Source organism: Hoplias malabaricus, chromosome 1 (assembly GCF_029633855.1).
Source record: "Hoplias malabaricus isolate fHopMal1 chromosome 1, fHopMal1.hap1, whole genome shotgun sequence".
Taxonomy (NCBI): domain Eukaryota; kingdom Metazoa; phylum Chordata; class Actinopteri; order Characiformes; family Erythrinidae; genus Hoplias; species Hoplias malabaricus.
This window is the reverse complement of record NC_089800.1, coordinates 4,205,721-4,228,110: the sequence shown is the minus strand read 5'-3', so window position 1 is coordinate 4,228,110 and position 22,390 is coordinate 4,205,721. Positions and strand designations below refer to the sequence as shown.

At 43.2% G+C, this 22,390-nt stretch overlaps 1 protein-coding gene across 3 annotated transcripts in view; it reads right to left on the bottom strand.

The window, feature by feature from the left end:
- znf385d (zinc finger protein 385D) overlaps positions 1-22,390 on the bottom strand; it is a 57,834-nt gene that overhangs the window by 24,030 nt on the left and 11,414 nt on the right. For all 3 annotated transcript variants that reach the window (XR_010804104.1, XM_066679918.1, XM_066679930.1), the window contains exon 2: positions 20,642-20,775. Coding sequence is in view for 2 of the 3 variants with exons in the window: in XM_066679918.1 (XP_066536015.1) it covers positions 20,642-20,775 (134 nt within the window). In the remaining variant the exon portion in view is untranslated. The remainder of the gene's footprint in view (positions 1-20,641; positions 20,776-22,390) is intronic.

Sequence of the window (22,390 nt, the reverse complement as noted above, 5' to 3'; positions counted from 1 at the left end):
ACACGACACAGACGAGACGCACCTGGACAGATAACGAGGAGGACGGGTTAACACATGACACAGACGAGGAGGCGGAACAAAGGCGGGACAAGGGCGGAGACAAGGACAATAACAGAAAAAGCCATGTGCAGATAAAGCACATGGCAGGGACAACAAACCTAACAGGACGAGGGCGAGACAATGAAGTATATGTTCATCTATATATATATATATCGCAGATACGAAGATGAAATGAAGCATGTGTTTACAATAGAGCCCTGTGAAGGACCTGCGCCCCCTACAGGGTGTGTTCCCGCCTTGCGCCCAGTGATTCTGAGTCCCACCGTGACCCTGAACTGGAAAATTACAGACAACAAAAGAACGTTTACGCTAGCTGTCGGACTGATGTCACCCCTTTCGTTCGTGAATAAATGACAAAGTCCCAGTGAGTCCAAAGCCTAGCTGAAAGAATTTGGCTGCAAGCAAAACAGGAACACACCCCTGGATAAGGATGCTAGTCATGTGGTTTTTGATTGTACGAGGAAACCCACACAGACACAGGGAGAACTCACGGTCGCCAGAGAACCGTCTGGCAGCAACACCACCTTCACCACCGAGACGCCATCCTTCAGAAACTTCAATTTATCTTAAGAGTATTGGATAGAGCTCAAGAGAGTTACTTTCAACCCAGGGAATAGAAGCTCTTACGTCTCTAGGCACCTGGCACAGAGCAGGGTGACCTGAGGCTAATGTCGAGAAACATCCATTTGCACCATTAGTTATAATCAACCTGCTGTGGACTTTATGTCCAGATCACACATGCAGGTGAAGTGAGGAAAAACACTAGTTTGGAACTAAGCAGTGGTAAACGATCGCAACAAGCTCAAACTTTATCGTTAATCTGTACACAGCTAGTGCACACTGTGATGTCCGCCATCTGTTTAGGCGTCAGCTGCAGAATAGAAGTCCATATGTGGTCCAACCATGTCAGACAAGCAGAAAATGACCCTCTATTAAGAATTCCTCAGCTTCGCACAGCTGTGGATGAAACGAGACGCTGTCGAAGCCGTGAGAATCTGACACGGTTTCAGGGGGAGATCGCAAAACGACTGGCCATCATCGGAGCGTGAGGATAAAAATTGATTAATCAATTTCAATAAGTTAGCGAGCAGCATCAATCCCGCGCTAAGAGCGGCTGCTATTGGAACCATATGGATCTCTGAAATGAGCTCTCTCTGGATACAGAGCCTGAAAAAAAAAAGAAGTTACATAACATAATGGGAGCATAAATCTTCTGCACGGCTTCAAAAGTGGGGGAGGATACGTAAAAAAGGAGGAGGAGGAGGAGGAGTGTGCAGAAGATGAACAGGCCAAGAGGATTCTGGGAAACTGGACTAATCTCAGGAGGAAGAGATGGATGGAGTTGGAGAGAGATAGAGCAAGACAGAGAGAGAGAGAGAGAGAAAGAGAGAACATCTGTGAGAGGGAGTGGGAGTTTGACCCGCTGTTAAATGCAGCCATGCTGTTTCTCCCTGGAATCACTGGGAAACTAACAGCGTGGCCTGTCCACCTTAAAAGAAAGAAAGAATAAAAAAACACAGTTTTTCTTTTTATTAAAAATGTAGTTGATCAGCTAAAACATTTTTGGATGCTGAAATGTGCTTGTTTAATTGGGGACAGAAGCTACGAAGCTAATGTTGTTAAGTAATGGAAGCTAATCACTTTCTAATTAGCACGGAAGCTAAGTTATCGAACATTTACTCAGTCTGAGTTTAGGGTGTTGGGTAATCACAAGTAGAGTTGAATGCACAGTTCCTTACACTGTTTGGCATGTGATTTATAAAGAAAAAAGCTAAAAATATTGCTAAAAACAGTAGTAGTAATCGCTAAAACAGCACGATAATTTCATTTGAAATGTTATTGTGTATTTACAGGATTTTTTTGTTGTTGTTGTTGTTGCTGTCCTGCTTAGAGAGACTTAATCACTGGACTGAACAAGCCATTACAACACAGAACACAAACTACTCTACACTGAATGATTAACTATTGCATCAGACTTGAGTGTGTTAGCATTGCTGACTCACAACAACCCTGTGTCAGCATAAGGACGTTTTAAAACGTTAAATCCATATGTATTGATCATTTTAGAATTATACATTCAATAAAACTATGTATATAGGCTTTTAAAAACGCTGTATTGTCAGTTAGCATTATACAAAATGCATTTGTACATTAAAAGCAAGGTATGCTTTTATAGCTAGCATTAGCAGCAGTAGCTAACCATGAATTTCCTTCCTATTCAATAGAAACCAGTTTGTCCAGCAGGGTCAGAAACTACAGGAGCAAGTCTATTAAAGATTATTTAACAACTCTATGCTTTAAAGCAACAGTGTGGTAATTCAGAAGTGCACTTGGCGCAATGCTAATTGTATAGCTATAAACTTATAATTAGCCTCGTAGATTCACTGCAATGTCAAACACCCACCGTCTTTCATCATTAGTTAGTGCGCCAGAGAAGGACAGTGCTGTTCTAGGATCTGTTCTCCACTATATTCCTAAGATCCTACATTCCTTTTTTACGAAAGCTAGCTAAACACACATCATTAGCAGTGACAGGAGTGGCTATTTTGGAACACACTGCATTAAATTACACTCCAACATGTTTTAACTTAAGCTCTTACACTGGGGCTGGAAGTCTGAGCAAAACAAGACGTAATGGACCCTTTTCCCTGCCTTAACGGCATCCAGGGCCACTTCAAAGCAAACTTTAAAACTCCCTGAGTTTTACACATCCACCCAGCCGAGGCTTCATCACTCCACAGCTTTATAAGCTTCGTAATGCCAGCATCTCAGCAGGACCAAAGTGTCCCGCTCCAATGGAAATGTCCTGTAGTTTGTTAGCGACTGAAGTGGCTTTCTCCAAACCCCAGGTCCCTGTTAAATCCCTTCATCTCCATTGGATGCTGGAAACGTTATGGTGGCCATCTGTGGGCAGTCCTGCTGAGCTAGCTTCCTTCTGCTACATACAGTAAGGAATATTTACATTATTTTCCTAGTCATTTCCCAATCAACACAGCAGAACTAGCATATTTTTTGTGATTTGGTAATTGGTAGAGTTATCAACCAGTAGGCTTCGGTTGGGTGACCAGGCCAGCATTAAAGCAACAATAAGTAAGATTTGGTATTATGTGCTCCTGGGTTCCAGCTACAGTTCACAGTGTATTACAGTGTGTAATTCACTTTTACAGCAGTAAAAGTTAATTACACCAGTCCTGAACTCAAGGAGGAGGAATGGGGAGGTGGGGTCAGTTACTACCCTCCTCTACAAGTTTCACAGTGCAGTTTCTGCAATGCAGAGCCCAGAGTAGCAAATACAAAGACACTATTCTCCCTCATTACAGCTCAGTGGAGCATCACAATGATTTTGAAGCTGTAATTTTAAGATCCAAATACTACCTAATGTTGCTTTAATGTCCAAAATATTTACACACAGTTTCCCTCACTGCCAGAAGTCCATACACCAGTGGGCTAAAACATTAAAACAGTCTCCTTGTTTCTACAAACATTATCCATTCTCTCAGCTGCACTTGCCACACAGGATCACTTTGTACTTCTACAAGTACAGACTATTTACGATCTGTTGCTCTGCATTCATTGATAGATTGTTTTTCAATGCACGGACCCCGACACAAGGAGGTATGTTGGACTGTATTTGGATGGTGGATCAGTTTCAGCACTGTATTGACGCAGACGTGGTGGAGCTGTGGTACAAGTGGATCAGACACAGCGGTGCAGCTGGAGTTTGTAAAAACCACAAGGTCAGTGCTGGACTGAAAATAGTCCGCTAACCACAGATATCCATCCAACAGCGTCCTGTGACCATGTTATGGCTGATTGATGTCTTAAAAGACACAGCTAGTTACTGCTGCCTGAGGACATCAGAGGGATGTCATCCTGAGATTTTCCAGAGCAACTGGAGGTAAAGAAAGTAGGGAACTGACAGCAACACTGCCCCAGAGGTCAGAAAGTTCAGCGTCTGTCCGGCGAGTGAGGACAGAGGACAGAAAGTGGACAAAAAAAAAAAAAAACTGACAGAACTGACAGTGAGCAGAGCGGCTTTAATAACAACCTGCCACAAGCGTTAGCGCAGCAGTCACTGGAACGGCAACCGCTACAGAGATATCAACACGCACAGCACACTTTACACTGACTTCAGACATTTTGTTCGTCTGTTCAAATCGCTAAAAAACATTGAGTACCCAGTAGAACAATGTGATGAGTTTTATTTTAAAGATTATTGTGTATTTATATTTTATTACTGTGGTGCTTAGAGGGACTTAATCACTGAGTTGAACAACTCATTACAACACAGAACAAATTCATCAGAACTGGCTGGCTAACAACAAACCTGCATCACCATAAGAACCTTTCAAAGAGTTAAATCCATATTTATTGATCTTTGTAGATACTCAGTAAAACTGTCCAGAAAGCTGTGTTGCCCATTATCGTTGTACAAACTGCATGTTTAAACCATAACCAAGGTAATTTAGCATTGAAATTAGCATTAGCAGCAGCAGCCGAAACATGGATTTTCTTCATATTTGATAGGAATATGTTGGTCAAACAAGGTCAGAGACTACAAGAGCAAGTCTATTTCAGATTACTTAACAACTCACTGTGGTTTGAAGCAGCAGTGTGATCATTCAGGAATATAACTGGCGCAATGCTAATTGTATGGCTATAAACTTATAATTAGCCTCGTAGCTTCATTCCACCCTTCGTCACTACTCTGTTTTGGGATTAGTTTTCTACTATGTAATTAACAGAACAGGAAATACCTGGCCCTGTGTTTTTAATGCTTCAGACAAGACTGTATTTAGTAAATATATACAGATTCGAATCAATTGTAACAGTTCAACACTATGCTAATATTTGCCGTTAATTATTTCTGTGTAAAATCAAATCAGGTCATTTGATCAGGGGCTGTACACACTGTACACGCGACTGTACGTGCTGTGGTGTTTACAGGAGTGAAAACTGTAGAGGAACAAGGGGAATATGATAAGCCCCCCTACAAACACCCCCCACACTATTAACTAAAGTGGGATAAATGACCTGTCAGAAGTGATACCGGCTGCTATGTTTCGTCCAATTACGCGAGCTTCGCGCGTGAGACGGTATCAGCGCCGCTATCGATTTTAACAGCAAAAAGAAAATCTGCAATTCAGATTCACACAGGGGGTTCTCACAAGACCCCGACGATGATGAACAGAGCCAGGGCTTGCAGGTGTTGACCAAACACACATACACATACACACACACACACACACACACTTCACGTAAGTGCAGCAGTTGGTAGTGGAAGCTCAGGCCCATTCAGAGTGCCAGAGTAGGTCTTTGCATTCAGCTGTAAATGGCAGCCGCTAACCTTAGACCTATTAGAAACCAATTGGAGTTGGCTTGGGTGCTTGTGTCCAGCGGTGTGCATAAGTTTTGGAGCAGAAGTCCTCTACAGAGAACACATTTCTACACTCATTTATATTGGCTGTGAACTTACCCAGAAAAAGGGACCTACTCTCCCACAGTTCTGGGTTCTTAATGAGACGGCTGTGACCTGCTTTGGACAGCAGCGTTCTGCCCCTGTCTGATCAGCCCTGTTGCTTTCAGCGCCTGTCCCTTTAAATAAAAATAAGCCACTCGCTGTTCACCCGGACCCCGAGTCTTTTCCGCATTTTCGTTTGCTCCGGTTTTACTCAGTGCTCTTATTTCTCCGCTCACGTTGTGTCTGTTTTGCTGCATTTATCTTCATCTATGCGCTCTCACATGAACTGCGCTGTGATTGGAGAGACTCAGACGAGGGGGCGGGGCAATTCTAAAGTCACTTGACGTCAGAAGCGGAGCGGAATAGTAACGGCTTTTTTAATTGCGTGTTTTCAGACTTAGGCAGCCCACTGAAAACTGACTGGGCGGTCTTGTTTCACAGTGTGTGGGTTGGTGGGCTCCAGATCCGTGCATTAATGTGCATATGATTGTTTCAATAAGTCTTTAAGTCTTTATAATTGTTTACAGAAGTATGCAGAGCTACAGAAGGACCGCACTCTGTAACTGCAGAACTAAGTCTTATGAATACAGCACAAAATGTGCTGAGGTGTTTGAGGTCTGTGTGTGTGGTCTGTATGAGTATGTGTGTGGGGAGAGAGTAAATGTTCAGAGCTCCAGGGTGCGTGAATACTTTCTCTCTGTAACGGAAACAGTGCCCACTGAGAGACCCGGGGCTGATGGGTAAATGGCCGTCTCAGTGGTGCTTCTATTCAGATGCTCAGGCTTCTTCCTGCTACACACACACACACACACACACACACACAAAGAGTCCGTCTGAAAGGCCCAGATACCACACGCTGTGCCACTGCCCCAACAGCCTCTCTCATTACTCACAGAATGGACACACACACACACACACATACACTCACACACACACACTCACACACACATTCACACTCACACACACACACACACACACACACAAACACATTTTCAAATCTCTTTTTTCTTTTTTTCATCTGGACCTTTTTAGATTCTCAATTTTCTTTCTCCATCTCTCTCTCTCTCTCTCTCTCTCTCTCTCTCATTTTCATTTTCTTCCTCCTTTCTGCATCGCTCTTCCACTTTTTATCTCTTTCTCTGTTCCCCGCCTCTCATTTTCTCTTCTTTTCTCTTTTGCTCTCATGTTCCTACTTTCTCTCATTTTTCCTTTTTGCTCATGTCTTTCTCTTTTTTCTGAATCACTGTTTTTTTCCTCTTTTGCCCATCTCATTATTTTTTATCTTCTCAATCCTCCTCCTCTTTTGTTTTCTCTCTCTCTCTCTCTCTCTCTCTCTCTGAAATGGCGATCTCACACAACGCCGTCTCTCGCCCTCTGACTCTGCCTGGAGGTAAAGATGGACGTGGTTAATGTCCACTGAGTCAGAGCGCTGTTTCGTCTCTCGGCTGCGTTCCAAATCGCCACTGAATGCCTGCAGTAATTGCGCTTGATTTGAAGAGCTTCCCGACCCGGGCCGAAGGGAGCTGCAAAGGGCCATTTAAACACTTAACTCGGCCGAGTCCAGCAGGCAGCTAATCAACAGGCCTTTGATTCCCTGATTCCTCTGTTTAATGCGTGCGATGTTAATGCACTGGTTTAAAGCTGGAGCATGACCTCACCCGGTGAAAGAGCTGCTTCGGTGGAAGGCATTATATTTAAAGCACAATGCATTTCAGACACACTTCTACTGGCCCGCAGCCTCAGAGCGAGCTTTACGGCTGTGATTTATTTCCCCGTCAACAAATTTCCAACAACAACATTCCATCCATTGGAATAACTCCCGTGAACACACTCAACCAATCACCGTTGTCTCAGCCGTTGCTCAGCTGTGTCCCAGTGACTAACCCTACAAGGGGTTTGATTGCATTCAGCCACAGCCACGTGACTAAGCCCCCACAACCACTTTGAGACTGAGCGTAGCAACTCTAAGCTCATGTGCAGCTGCTCCAGAGTGTCCCATTTCAGGTTGTCGTGGGGTCAGCTGGATTCATTCATTATAAGAGGTGTCTACAGGCTTTGGAGATGCAGCACAGCGTATATTCCACATCCATTAGCGCAAGGTCCAAGCGTGTTACACCGATCCCCCTCGGCTCATCTCATCCCCGAGAGCGAGGTTTCGGTGAAGCGGAGCACTTTTATAATCACTAATCCCACTGAGACCGCCCACACAGGCCAAAGATGCAGCCTCGAAAACAAAGCAGTTAAGTACAGCACTGAATATCAGCTTTAAAGTTAAAGGTCATTTAATGATGTTGGTTTGAAACTTCTAAAATATCCATAACATAATGAGGTTAATTGTGTGAAATGGTGATGGGGCGTATTTACAGCCTTCTGCATACATTTACATATTTGCTATAAGACATGTAATATATATTAACAATAGAATAATATATAATCTATATATGATGGCCCTAGGGTGGCACGGTGGCGCAGCAGGTAGGTGTCGCAGTCACACAGCTCCAGGGACCTGGAGGTTGTGGGTTAGATTCCCGCTCCGGGTGACTGTCTGTGAGGAGTGTGGTGTGTTCTTCCTGTGTCTGCGTGGGTTTCCTCCGGGTGACTGTCTGTGAGGAGTGTGGTGTGTTCTCCCTGTGTCTGCGTGGGTTTCCTCTGGGTGACTGTCTGTGAGGAGTGTGGTGTGTTCTCCCTGTGTCTGCGTGGGTTTCCTCCGGGTGACTGTCTGTGAGGAGTGTGGTGTGTTCTCCCTGTGTCTGCGTGGGTTTCCTCCGGGTGACTGTCTGTGAGGAGTGTGGTGTGTTCTCCCTGTGTCTGCGTGGGTTTCCTCTGGGTGACTGTCTGTGAGGAGTGTGGTGTGTTCTCCCTGTGTCTGCGTGGGTTTCCTCCGGGTGACTGTCTGTGAGGAGTGTGGTGTGTTCTCCCTGTGTCTGCGTGGGTTTCCTCTGGGTGACTGTCTGTGAGGAGTGTGCTGTGTTCTCCCTGTGTTTGCGTGGGTTTCCTCCGGGTGACTGTCTGTGAGGAGTGTGGTGTGTTCTCCCTGTGTCTGCGTGGGTTTCCTCCGGGTGACTGTCTGTGAGGAGTGTGGTGTGTTCTCCCTGTGTCTGCGTGGGTTTCCTCCGGGTGACTGTCTGTGAGGAGTGTGGTGTGTTCTCCCTGTGTCTGCGTGGGTTTCCTCCGGGTGACTGTCTGTAAGGAGTGTGGTGTGTTCTCCCTGTGTCTGCGTGGGTTTCCTCCGGGTGACTGTCTGTGAGGAGTGTGGTGTGTTCTCCCTGTGTCTGGGCGACTCAAAAGTAACCGTAGGTGTGAGTGAATGTGTGAGTGTGTGTGTGTTGCCCTGTGAAGGACTGGCGCCCCCTCCAGGGTGTATTCCCGCCTTGCGCCCAATGATTCCAGGTAGGCTCTGGACCCACCGTGACCCTGAATTGGATAAGCAGTTACAGATAATGGATGGATGGATGATGGCCCTAGATATCCCTCCATTCCTCAATGCATTGCCATCCAATGTAGACCGCCGTTAGTCGATATAAGAAAAAGTTGCACTTTGTGCTCTCCTCCAAGTGTGTTAAGGCCCTTTGCCACTGTGTTAGCGACAGTTCAGAAAATTCAGAGCCTGCTTTTACCGCCTCTGCCTCTGCCCTGCTCGCTGGCTGCCTGCTTGCTCTCACTGAGGGAGCCTGCTTCAGCTGCAGCAGCTTGGCCCTTGGCTCTGTTTCTCTGGCTGCACAACGCCAGCGGAGAGTGCCCACAAACACAAAGCAGCTGCTTACCACATTAGCATTGCTGTTAGCTGCTCCTGTTTTCCCTGGACTTCTTCATACCCCGCGCTTGCTCTGTGTCACCTCTATAAATCTAAACAGTCTGGGTCCAGAAGTAAAAAAAAAACCCATTCATTATCACCAAAGAGATTTTGAGTTTTACCCATTATACTTTATCCAGCCATCATAGAAGCACCAGTTTTGCAGATCGTGAGATAATAAGATATGCTCTAGTTCAAGTCACTAATCGGTCTGATTTCAACTTTGAATTTGTCAACAATCACATTGTATTCCCCCATTCCTCATGAAGAAATACATTACCCACAGTGCTTAAATGAGTTCCACCAACTCGGCAGTGTTACCATGGAGATTTACGCTATGCACAAACTGGAAACCAAAACAATGCACAAAAACTATAAAATGTACCACTATTTTTAAAAACGTACAAATGTAAAACCAAAAAAACAAGGTAAAAATGGTCGAAACTATTTGCATTGCTTTGTGGGATATGTAGTTCATTCTACACAGTCTTGTACCTTTGCCTTGTAGTTTATTTCTTAAATAATTTTGTGTCCGACTTCATTAAGCCGTGATTTATCTGCGAGCTGATTGGTTCAGTCGAGTGTGCAAATCTCTTTCTATAAAGATATCTCTAAATGTCTATGGAGAAAATTAAATGTTTACTTCTGGATCCGGAGCCACTGAAAAAGTGGGCGGTCACTGTTGAAGAAAACAACCAATTACGATGCTTCCTTGACTGTCTTCTAAATTTCTAAGTACTGTGTATTAATGATCACAAACCTCTGGGTTCTAGAAAAGTGCTCTATAAATACAACACATTACTTTTTCAAAGAAGTTAGCATCTCTTTAAGTTAGTTTCCATGTTTGAGACTCTTCACTTACATCAGCCAGTCGTAGCAACTGTATATTCACTGTTTATTGTTTGTTCTTTGTTTTGTTTTTTTCAGGTACTGAAGATCCGAACCCAAATCAGAGTTTGAGTGCCAGTTTTTACCGCCTTTCCTCCAGAGTTTGATTCCAAAATGAGCAATCACTCGGCCGCACTCGGAAGGGATGAGCTTGGGGGGAACTGCGTAATGAGTTCCCTAAGATCATAGATGAGGCTATTCATCTTCGCGAGGACATCCTTTGATGCTCATTGAGCAAGATTGATCTGAGAGTAATGAGAAAGTGACAAAGAGCGAGTGCGATTATGGGCCCGCCAGCCAGGGAACTGCACGAAGCATGAAACCAAATGCCGTGTGTTACTTTTACCAATTACACCGCGTGGCCACGATGGGAAAATTTATTACATCCGTATTCATAAAGAAATGAATAAAAAATGACTCCAGTTCATGGCGGAGGTACAGAGGAAGGGCAGGAAACTTTGTTTGACCTTTCCGTTATTGAGCAAGGGTTGATGAAGTGAAAGAACATGTGGAGATTCAATATGTCCAAACATTCAAGGACACCTGCTCATCCAACCTTTCCTGAGTAAGGGTATTACTCAGGAGCTGGTCCTCACTTTGCTGCAGTAACAGCCTCAACCCTTCTGGGAGGTTTGAGCATTGCTGTGTATGGAAGCCTGTTTCAGCCACATCAAATAATTGTAAAAAAGGCACCAATTTTTTTTGTTATTAATATGCAAGTTGCTATCTCAATATTTCAAGACACTATCTCATTATTTTGAGATACTAAGTCAATATATTGAGATGCTAACTCATTATTTTAAGATACTAAGTCAATATATTGAGATAGTGTTATTATTTTGAGATACAAAGTCAATATATTGAGATACTAACTCATTATTTTGAGATACTAAGTCAATTTATTGAGATAGTGTCATTATTTTGAGATACTAAGTCAATATACTGAGATACTAACTCATTATTTTGAGATACTAAGTCAATATATTGAGATAGTGTCATTATTTTGAGATACAAAGTCAATATATTGAGATACTAACTCATTATTTTGAGATACTAAGTCAATATATTGAGATAGTGTTATTATTTTGAGATACAAAGTCAATATATTGAGATACTAACTCATTATTTTGAGATACTAAGTCAATATATTGAGATGCTAACTCATTATTTTAAGATACTAAGTCAATATATTGAGATAGTGTTATTATTTTGAGATACTAAGTCAGTATATTGAGATACTAACTCATTATTTTGAGATACTAAGTCAATTTATTGAGATAGTATACAATCTCAATATTTTGACTTAGTATCTCAAAATAATAAGACAGTATCCCAAAATATTGAGATAGCAAACTGCATATTAATGCATTTTTTTTATTTTTATTTTATGTGGCAGAAACAGGCTTCCAATAGTTCAAGTCAAATACTGTTGTTTGATGGCTGGCTGATTGGCGTCCTGCTCCACGACTTCCAAAACCCTCTAGCTGACTCTTGGCATTGAGCACAATGATCTTAAGCTCATATGCAGCTACTCCAGGACACCTCATCCTATCGATGATCAAATCAAATCAAATCAAATCAAATTTATTTATATAGCGCTTTTCACAACTGATGTTGTCACAAAGCAGCTTCACAGAATTCCAGTAAGACAAGATTTGACATGAAATGTAAAGACAAATGTAAAACCCTCAAGTGAGCAAGCCAGGGGCGACAGTGGCAAGGAAAAACTCCCCCAGCTGAGGAAGAAACCTTGGGAGGAACCAAGGCTCACAAGGGGTGACCCATCCTCCTCTGGTCAATCTACTGGTGATGATAGTTAGTAGTCCATGAGAACTTCAGTGTCGATGATGCTTTTAATAAAAACCACCTGAGCACACGCCCAACTTTAAGCCGGTTCCTCTGGGTTCAGACTTCAGGAGCTGAACCTAAATTCCCAAATAAGTTACATATAAAACATCAACATAACCGAAAAGTGACTTTCCAACTGTAAAAGTTACAGCATGATTCATTTCATTTTTAAATATTAGTTTTCTTCAGTGAAATAGTTTTTACAGTTCTTGTAACTACACTAATTTGCTACTGACGTTAGCGCTTATCCAAGCAGGACCTCTGGGCGCCCTGGTGGAATGTAAGCTAAGCTTGTAAAAACCACATTTGGTTTTTCTGGAAGATGTGAGCACATTTCTGGGACGTTCTAAAGAGTCGCTGATCATTATGGAGCGCCTCTCACAGACGAGCTGCAGGTGTAAAGCCCTGTAAGCATCACACGCCAGATGTCTGTCTCAGCCGTAAAAAAAAACATGCCATCAGACGCCATATGGGAGCAGAACATTTGATTCTGAATCCCACATTTGGGGCCCACACATATAGGGACATGTGCAAACTTTACACCCCTTAGTCAAATGATATACAACAAAACAAAGGAATTTACAAATCTTACCAAAGCAATGAGTCATGTTCTGCATTGAATCAGCCGTCATACCCTATTAGAGACATAACCCTGTTCTGCACGAACTCTCTACATATGGGGGACCCATTCTGTGGAGCATAAGCTGGATGACAAAGCAGTTTTTATTCAGTATCTTATATAAGTTAAGTGGTAATAATAATCCCTTTTATCATATTATTTATTATAGACTACACCTTTAAACATGGGATTTGCTGCTCCAATAACCCATTAATAAAGTTATTTTTATGACATAATGCCTAAAAATACGAGAATTAACTGCTTAAATATATTATAATAATGTATGACATAAGTCAGGTTGTGCAGTACAAAGGTGCACATTTTGTAAATGCTAATTTCAGTTTTAAATTTTTAATACACCACTTTAAAAGTGTTTTCGCTCCAAAAAAGTCCTGGGTTTCAATGAACAAAAACATGGTGTCATCATTTTTACTTCTGTCGTCTTCCACTGTTGCTATGGAGATGATTAGCCTAGCGGGGCTAGCAGTTGTGCTAATGTTTGCGCCTAAGTTTTACAAAGTAAAACTAGAAACACGTAACCATATGCCATGTTTATTTGTTGCTTTTAAGAATGTAGAGAATATTTAGCCTTCTGAAAACTCCAATTACAGGTTGTTTTTCTGCCGATTTTAATGGTTGACTTGAGTTTACTTAAGGTGGAATCTTAAGGTGGATTGCTAAATATTGTAACTACAGCGTTAGGAAACTGGACCAGGACGTTTTAAACAAAGATAACGGTCAGCCCAGGAACAATCTGGAGCTGTATGCATTTAGACCGAAGAAATGGCATTTATGTGCCTTTATCCTACATTACATTCCTAACTATAATGTGTAGATTGATCTTATGACCTGAAGTTATGAAGTTTTATAAAGTTATAAGCTTTATAAAGTGTAAATTTACTTCATTTCCCTTAAGTGCATCGCAGGTACCCAACCTTTAACTTGTCACTATATTGGTTAATGCCAAAGGTACCGTAAAGGTGTATTAAAATTAAAATGAATTTTCTGTAGAGGCAGTGTAGACTACTTATTCTTCCTTGGACAATCTACAGAAAAATTGGGCTCACACAGCCGTATAAAAACCCAACCAAGGAGGCTGAGGTTGCAAACATAATTTTGGTTCTAACTAGCCGACACTAGGAGGGATTTAGACAGGCTTTGCCGATGTGATTTATTGCGATATCCTGCTCGGCATTTATTGCAATATGCGATGCTGAATGATGGCGCAATCATGGCCTGCCACGAACGCATCGTGTTGCCTTTTTATTAATGGATTTTAGTAGCGCGAAAAACAATGTGATGGAAGATTTAGAGCCTTAAATACACATGCGTGGACACAGCCAGTGGAAAGCTGGAAAAAACATTTCAATTCATCGGGTGGGCAAGCCTTCACTGAGATATATCTGCATCTCTCTCTCTCTCTCTCTCTCTCTCTCTCGCTCTCGCTCTCTCTCGCTCTCTCTTTCTCGCTCTCGCTCTAATTCCACATCGAGAGCGCAGGAAAGGTTTTAATTAAAACTCAGTATATTATCGCAGTTCTGTAGAGCAGACCAACTGGCGCAAAAAACATCCTCATAAAAATCTCCACTTGCTCTAGGGCATTAGCTGTACATTCCATCAGGAAAAGGCCAATGGCAAACACACACACACACACACACACACACAAACACACACATATACACTGCTGGAAAGCCAGAGGATGAAACATTACCCTTGTAGTAAAAGAGGAAAACTACTAGGGCAATACAATCATGACCACAGTACAACGCTAAGCTACACTATTAAACGCAGGGGGTTTGGGGGTTGGACTTTGACGTCAGTGTTACATCAGAACTACAGGTAAATAGAGTGTGTTATCATGAAATAAAAGCTCAGCAATGAGGCACAAGCATGAACCAAAAGCGAGCGCTGTAGTACATCTTAGCTGCGCTGTTATTTCACGATAACACACAACCTCAAGTTTTCTATTGCTTCAATATCTACCTGTAGTGATAAACATATATATGTATAGGCTACATATTACATTTTAAAGGAAAGACTAGGTAAGGTTATGCATTTTTCCTCCTGGGCTCCCCCTGGTTTCCTCCGGGTGACTGTCTGTGAGGAGTGTGGTGTGTTCTCCCTGTGTCTGCATGGGTTTCCTCCAGGTGACTGTCTGTGAGGAGTGTGGTGTGTTCTCCCTGTGTCTGCGTGGGTTTCCTCCGGGCGACTGTCTGTGAGGAGTGTGGTGTGTTCTCCCTGTGTCTGCGTGGGTTTCCTCCGGGTGACTGTCTGTGAGGAGTGTGGTGTGTTCTCCCTGTGTCTGTGTGGGTTTCCTCCGGGTGACTGTCTGTGAGGAGTGTGGTGTGTTCTCCCTGTGTCTGCGTGGGTTTCCTCCGGGTGACTGTCTGTGAGGAGTGTGATGTGTTCTCTCTGTGTCTGTGTGGGTTTCCTCCGGGTGACTGTCTGTGAGGAGTGTGGTGTGTTCTCCCTGTGTCTGCATGGGTTTCCTCCAGGTGACTGTCTGTGAGGAGTGTGGTGTGTTCTCCCTGTGTACGCGTGGGTTTCCTCCGGGTGCTCCGGTTTCCTCCCACGGACCAAAAACACACGTTGGTAGGTGGATTGGCGAATCCAAAATGTCTGTAGGTGTCAGTGAATCTGTGCGTGTGTGTCGCCCTGTGAAGGACTGGCGCCCCCTTTAGGGTGTGTACCCTGACTGAGTAGGCTCTGGACCCACCATGACCCTGAACTGGATACGTGGTTAGAGACAATGAATGAATGTCCTGAAACTGATGGGGAAGAAGGGATGGTTCCCTACCTCCCTCTTAAAGTTCCACAGTGCAGGTTCTGCAGTGCTGAGCCTGGAGTAGCAATGACAGAGGCTCTGTTCTCACTATTGCAGGTCAGTAAAACATTACAATGATTTTTTAAGTTGTAATTTTACGGTAAAAATATTACGTAATGTTCCTTTATATAGTGCTTAGTGCCAATCATCATAGCGCTTGTAAAGTGGAATCATAACTTAAGGTGGATTCTCAAATTGACAAGCAATACCAAAATGCTTCTTTGTCCATGGTGTAGTTATAGTATATAGTAAAGACCAGGTAACACCCCCTGGGCCCATGAGCCCATTCCGTAAAGGTGCTGGCGAGGCCTGAGGTGGTCATCTCTGAAGTGGTGGTGACCCTCCTGCCGTTTCACTCCAAAGCAATTTTCCATGGAGCAGCTGGGCGAGGAATCGATCGCTCCCAATGCTGATTGCTCTGCGGGGGAAATAGAGTTTGTATTGCTTCTCAAAGACAAATGTAGGCTTCAGAGCAGATAAATGGTATTTTGGGGGTCATAGAAAAGCCTTAACTGAGAACTGAGCCCACTCTCGTTCCCGCGTTCCCTCGTTCCAAGTGCTTTCTGTCCGATCACTGAGCTCTTTCCTGGCATTGAGCGCTACAACAGATTCTCCACCCCCCCACTCTCCAACCCCTTCACCACCTCAGCTCAAGCCCTCCAGTCTCAGCAGCTCATCATCCACTGATGGGCTCTTAAATGATGGGCCCTTAGTCATCCCCGCCCCCCTGATCAGCGGCTGGATGGATGATGTGGACGCTGGGACGAGGTCAGAAAAGAAAGTCGTGTGGAAACAAGAAATCAAGGGTTTCAAACTTCACAAATATATTTTTCATTTAATACTAGCTCTAAGTGAACACTAGATATTGTTTGGTAGGCAGCACATACTATCAAGTTAGCACTATGTACGATCAGGTTGCAGTAGATACTATCAGGTTGCAACAGATACTATCAGGTGGGAACCAGATACTATTAGATGAGAAACATATGCTATTAGTTGAGCACAAGTTTGATTACATTTTTGCTATATACTTTTAAGTGAGAAAAAGATGCTATTAGGTGAGCACCAGATAATATCAAGTGTGCACCAGATACAATTAGGTGAGCACAGGATAATATAAAATGAGCAACAGATAACATCAGATAGTTATCAGATACTATTAAGTGATCATCAGATAGCATCAAGTGAGCAACAGATACTATCAAGTGAGCACCAGATAATATCAAATGATTACCAGACACTATTAAGTGAGCACAAGATACTATTAGGTGAGCACCAGATAATATCAAGTGAGCACCAGATAATATCAAATGATTACCAGACACTATTAAGTGAGCACAAGATACTATTAGGTGAGTACCAGATACTATTTTGGGAGCACCAGAAACTATTTTGAAGACACCTGATACTATTAGGTGAGCACCATTTACTATCAAGCATGCACCAGATACTATTAAGTGAGGACAACTTATTATTAGTAGACACATATAACCACATACTACTGCTCATCTGATACTAACTCGATAGTGCCAGCTGCTCCCTCAGTAGTATTTGGTGTGCACTAGTTATGTCCTTATCTTTTTCACTCCTGCACAGTATCTACCTTCGTCTGGTGACACCAAAATCCCTCTTTCTGAGTGAACGAGTGGACACACATGTTCCCATCTCTCCTCCAGCTCTGAGACAAGATGAATAGTGTGTAAGCTGTGGCTGTCAGCTTCTTCTCAGCCCAGAAAACACACACTTAATCCACTCTGCCTCCTGTCCGTCTGCACTGGGGATCTCCTCCTCCTCCTCTGTTCACTGTAAATTACCCACAATCCTGCAGGGCCTTGGAAGAGGCCTACACCATTGCGGGTAACTACCATAATATTTACCTAATACGTCATAGGCAGTAATAACCCTGCGAGCGAGACGTCCAGGATCAGAGGTTTATGGAGAGCTCTGAGGGCTGTAACACTCCACACTGCTTCACTGGAGCGCTTTTATTTGGACGTTCACTGCTTTCAACGCCCTGACCTTGAGGAGCTACTTCAAACAGATAAACTGACCTCCATTGGCACCCAGTAATGTGCTAAGGTTGGTCACTCTGGCCTTTCTTTTGTCTCCTTCTCCTCACCCTGTACAATCCTTCTTTTTCTCTTCTCTGTCTCTCTCTCTCTCTTTCTCTGTCTGCTTTTATGTTGTTCCCCTTCGTGCGTCCTTATAGTTCTGTTTCTCGCTTTCTCCCACCACCGTTCTCTTCCATTCTCTGCTTGTTTTTATTTGTACCGCTCTGTCCTTCATTTGACCTTGCAGATGTCTTTCTTTCTCTTTCTTTCCCTCTCTCTGTGTGTAACTAATACTCTAGCATAATGCTACATGGACTTTTTCCCGCCCATTTGAACACTCTAGTTCCCTCACTTTTACATTTTCTCTGTCCCCACATGCAGAGAGAGAGAGAGAGAGAGAGAGAGAGAGAGAGAGAGAGAGAGAGAGAGAGAGCTGCAATGTCAGAGAAAGGTAGAAGGGCAAAAAACAAGAATCTGGCAGGACTAAGAGAAACAGTGAGAGAGTGAGACAGAACATGTCTCTTAGGCCAACACAGATAGAGAAACAGAAAAAAGGAGAAAGAGCGAGGGAACATAATGAACATCTGTGAGGAGGGAGATAGAGAGCGAGAGAGAGAGAGAGAGAGAGAGAGAGAGAGAGATTACTGTGTGCTAATCCGGTATCGTGTTTCCTGCTCTGGAAGTAGCCGCTCGTCACGTTAGCAATTACCGAAGGAAAAGTCTCTTTAATACGGATTAAAATCTGAGCTCTAAAGCGAACTCGCTCTCTACTGGATGATTTCATGTGTTGGTGACCATTGGCTAATGAGCGTCATCTCTGTGTTGTCGACATAACAGTGTTGTCTTTGGACTGGCTGCAGAAGAATGCCACGTGTGAGGAGAAACAGTGCAGTATTTTTCCTCCCTCATATTCATGGATTCACAGAGAGCTTTCTAAAAGTCATACAAAAAGAGTGCCTTGTCACCTACGCATAAACATAGCCTTAATGTTAGCAAGCTAATGAGTTATCTGACTTGAGATACATAATACACCTCTCCTTCTTGCATCTTTTCCTCAAGCGTTTCTCTCTCTTCATTTACTTTATTGTTGTTAAAATATTTAAGGATACCACTAGCACATGCTAGCAGCTGTTAGCCTCATTTCTTTGTTAGCAACATTGTGCTCAAAACAAGAAACACAGGTGTAGCTAACGTTTAGCATGATACAAGTCTCTAAGCACTTAAAGCAAGTGGTGTTTGTGATGTTAGCATTAAACATAACAATTCTAAAAATGTCTATATAACTTACATTTTCCATTATAAAAATTGCATCATGTTAAACAGCACTTACTAGCTTTAGAAAGACATGTAAAATATCAAAATGCTTACTGAGCTAAATTCAGTTTTAACAGTTTCATAATCTTAAATATTTACTTAAATTTAGCTTTAGTTCAATAATGATTTTAGAAATGGATCTAACAAATATGAAAATACAGAATGAGTATTTAGCATATCAGTTTCATGATGCTAACCAGCAGTCACTAGCTAGTGAGATTAGCACTGGATCTCACGTTATAAAAGCTCTTGAATAACAATTACCCTGATGACTATTTGATGCTGCTTCCAACTAAAATAAATTATTTCATCACCTATTTTTAAGAGTTATATGTCGTCGTTGTCCAATGAAAAATACATATCTTCAAAATGCTAACTTTACAGGAGAAGGGGAAAAAATTCTTAACATTCAATGGAAGTCAATGCGAAATTGCAAGCAATTTTGGAGCATTTCTATTGGTCCATTCATCATGAACTTTTCACACAGTGTGAAGGACAGCTGTTGTGTGTAAATGTAGTAAACTAAAATTTGACATAAATGGAGATACATGTTTTTCATTAGACAAAGATGATATTAGTTTGATTGACAGTTGACCTAAACATACCTTTCTCTCATTTCAAAACAAACCGGACAATGGACTGTCTCTGTCTGCAGCTGTTTAAACAGTGATTGATTGACCGTGGCATTTTCATTTTCACTTGACAGGGTGACGGAACGTCCCTGACTCCGGCGTTCAGCTACGCGGGGGAATCTTAGTGGGCTATTCGTGTGGAGGCTGGTTTTGTAACTTTTTTGTTTGTGTTTTGGTCTGTGTTTATCATAAAAAATTGTTAATGTGCTAATGACTTTTTGGACAAAATGTACTGTACCCTTCCTCTCTGTTTGAAGCCAGTGGTCACTCCAGCCACAATTCCCATCCTCACACACCTACGCACACTCACCCACACACACCGTTTCAGACCAAGCCGGGCTCTTTCAGGGCAGTGTATTGAGCTGCTTTGTTGATGTGTTGATAGCTGCACCACAAGCAGACATTTCCCTCCAGCTCTCGCGCAGTAATCATCGTAAAAGCCATGTTTCAAATTACACCCAACACAGTGGGCACCATCTACCAGCAGCAGCGCACACGAAACCTCATTAACAGCCCAGACTCTGTGTGTGTGTGTGTGTGTGTTGGGGGGGGGGGGGGGTTAGTGTGTGTACAGCTATGAGGGTGTAGTCCATGTGTTTATGTGTATGCTAACGAGGACTGTTCTCTAATGTTATATAAAGTTTCTTTTAAAGTTTCCAGTAAATGTTCCTTGAATAACTTTAGTATCACATTGTAATAAAGGCCCAAAATGTCAATATACACATATTACTTTTATAAATATTATTATTGGTATTTTTCCCAAAGTAAAAGGGGACGTAAATGATGAAAACCAGTGCCCCAACCCATCTGAAGCCCACCAACCCACACACTGTGAAACAAGAACACCCAGTCAATCTTCTGTGATCTGCCTCAGTTGGAAAACGTGATTAAACGAGCCGTTCGGATTCTTACATCAAGCGCAGAGACTTTACATTGGCCCCACCCCCTCAGAGTCCGAGTTTCTCCAATCACAGCAGGACGTTGCCATTGGTCACGTACCACAGCTGTTTAATAGCAGCTCATATATAGAGAGACTATAACGACTATCATTAGGTACGCTGAGGCTCACAGTGCTGATTCAAGGGACCAGGCTGAGTGTGTGTGTGTTTGTGTTTGTGTGTGTGTGTGTGTGTGTGTGTGTTCAGACTTACAGTGCTGAATCCCGGCACCAGGTCGAGAGGGCTGGGTTCCAGTGTGAAGGGAAGGAACTGCTTGAGGCGCAAAGACGACTGCAGTGGGACAGGAGCCCGGACCAGAGGGAGCAGACCACTCTGACACGCATTACCTATACACACATACACACACACACACACACACACAGAGAGAGAGAGAGAGAGAGAGAGAGAGAGAGAGAGAGAGTGAGAGAGAGAGAGAGAGCAGTGAGAGTGAGAGAGTGTGTGTGTGAGAGAGTGTGTGTGTGAGAGAGAGAGAGAGAGCAGTGAGAGAGAGAGAGAGAGAGAGAGAGAGTGAGAGAGAGCAGTGAGAGTGAGAGAGAGTGAGAGAGAGCAGTGAGAGAGAGAGAGAGTGATAGAGAGCAGTGAGAGTGAGAGAGAGAGAGAGAGAGTGAGAGAGAGCAGTGAGAGAGAGAGAGAGAGAGAGTGAGAGAGAGCAGTGAGAGAGAGAGAGAGTGAGAGAGAGAGTGAGAGAGAGCAGTGAGAGAGAGAGAGAGAGAGAGAGCAGTGAGAGTGAAAGAGTGTGTGTGAGAGAGAGAGTGAAAGAGAGAGAGAGAGAGTGAGAGAGAGCAGTGAGAGTGTGTGAGAGAGAGAGAGAGAGAGAGAGAGAGAGAGAAAGAGAGAGTAAGAGAGATACCCTTTAGTAGATACCCTTCATAATGAGTGGATTCAGGGTCTTTAAGCTGCACTCACTGTGGACACACTTTAATTTCCATATGCACACATCTAAGAAAAGCAGAAAATGAAATGGGACACTGGAACAGCTGCACATGAGCCTAAAGTCACCATTCCCAATGCCAAGGGTGGGCTAGAGGGGTGTAAACACCACTCCAACTCATTAAATCTCCTCAGTGGAGAGAATATCATTCTACTGCGTCACAGACCAAAGCTGGGAGGGTTTAAACCCGTTTAGTCTACGCTTCGCACTGGACGTGGCAACTTTAAGCTCATGTGTGGCTTCTCCAGAGACCCTTTTTAATCATATTATATCCACAGTGGCTGTAATTTTAGAAGCAAACTTTGGGACGCAGTGCAAAACCAAGGAATCTAAGGTCAGACACCAGCCACGACGTTAGTTTGAAGGACAGAAATCCAATATTGTGTAGATTTGCTGACAACCGCTCGGGGGGGGTTCAACATGGCGTTCTTTCGGGCTGATGTCATGTGACATACGTCAGAGTCGTGCGCTGCCGGGGCTAATCCTGAAACGGGTCATTACTTGCCGGATTGTAACAAAGCTGAACTTCTTTTATTTATGAGACATGCCTCCCTTTAAATGGCCCGCGGGAAGGGAAGCGTTTCAAAACCATTCCCTTAATTTGTCACAAGCTGCTGTTTTGATACAGAACAGCTTCTATTTTCATCGTCTTTAGTCAGTGTTCTTTTTACAAAAAACTAGGACCAAAAACAACAGAGAAAAAGGAAAGAGGAAACAGAATTTGAAGTGCGTTTACCCTGAGACAGTGACTAAATCCACCAGGCTGCTTTTTAGGCCCGACACATGGTTTGGTTTCTAATTCGACTCGTAATAAATCCCCACTCGGACGCCTCTTACTCACATGATAATAAAACAGAGTATTTACTTTTGCCTTCCCCCTGCCACTTTATGTCCGTCCTGCTGACTCGGGCGGCTTAATGCATTTGGCTTTTGTGCAGCGCTCTTAATAGCCATGGAGACGTCCATCTCCGAGCGCAGACGCTGAGCATTAAGCTTCATTATCGTGTGCA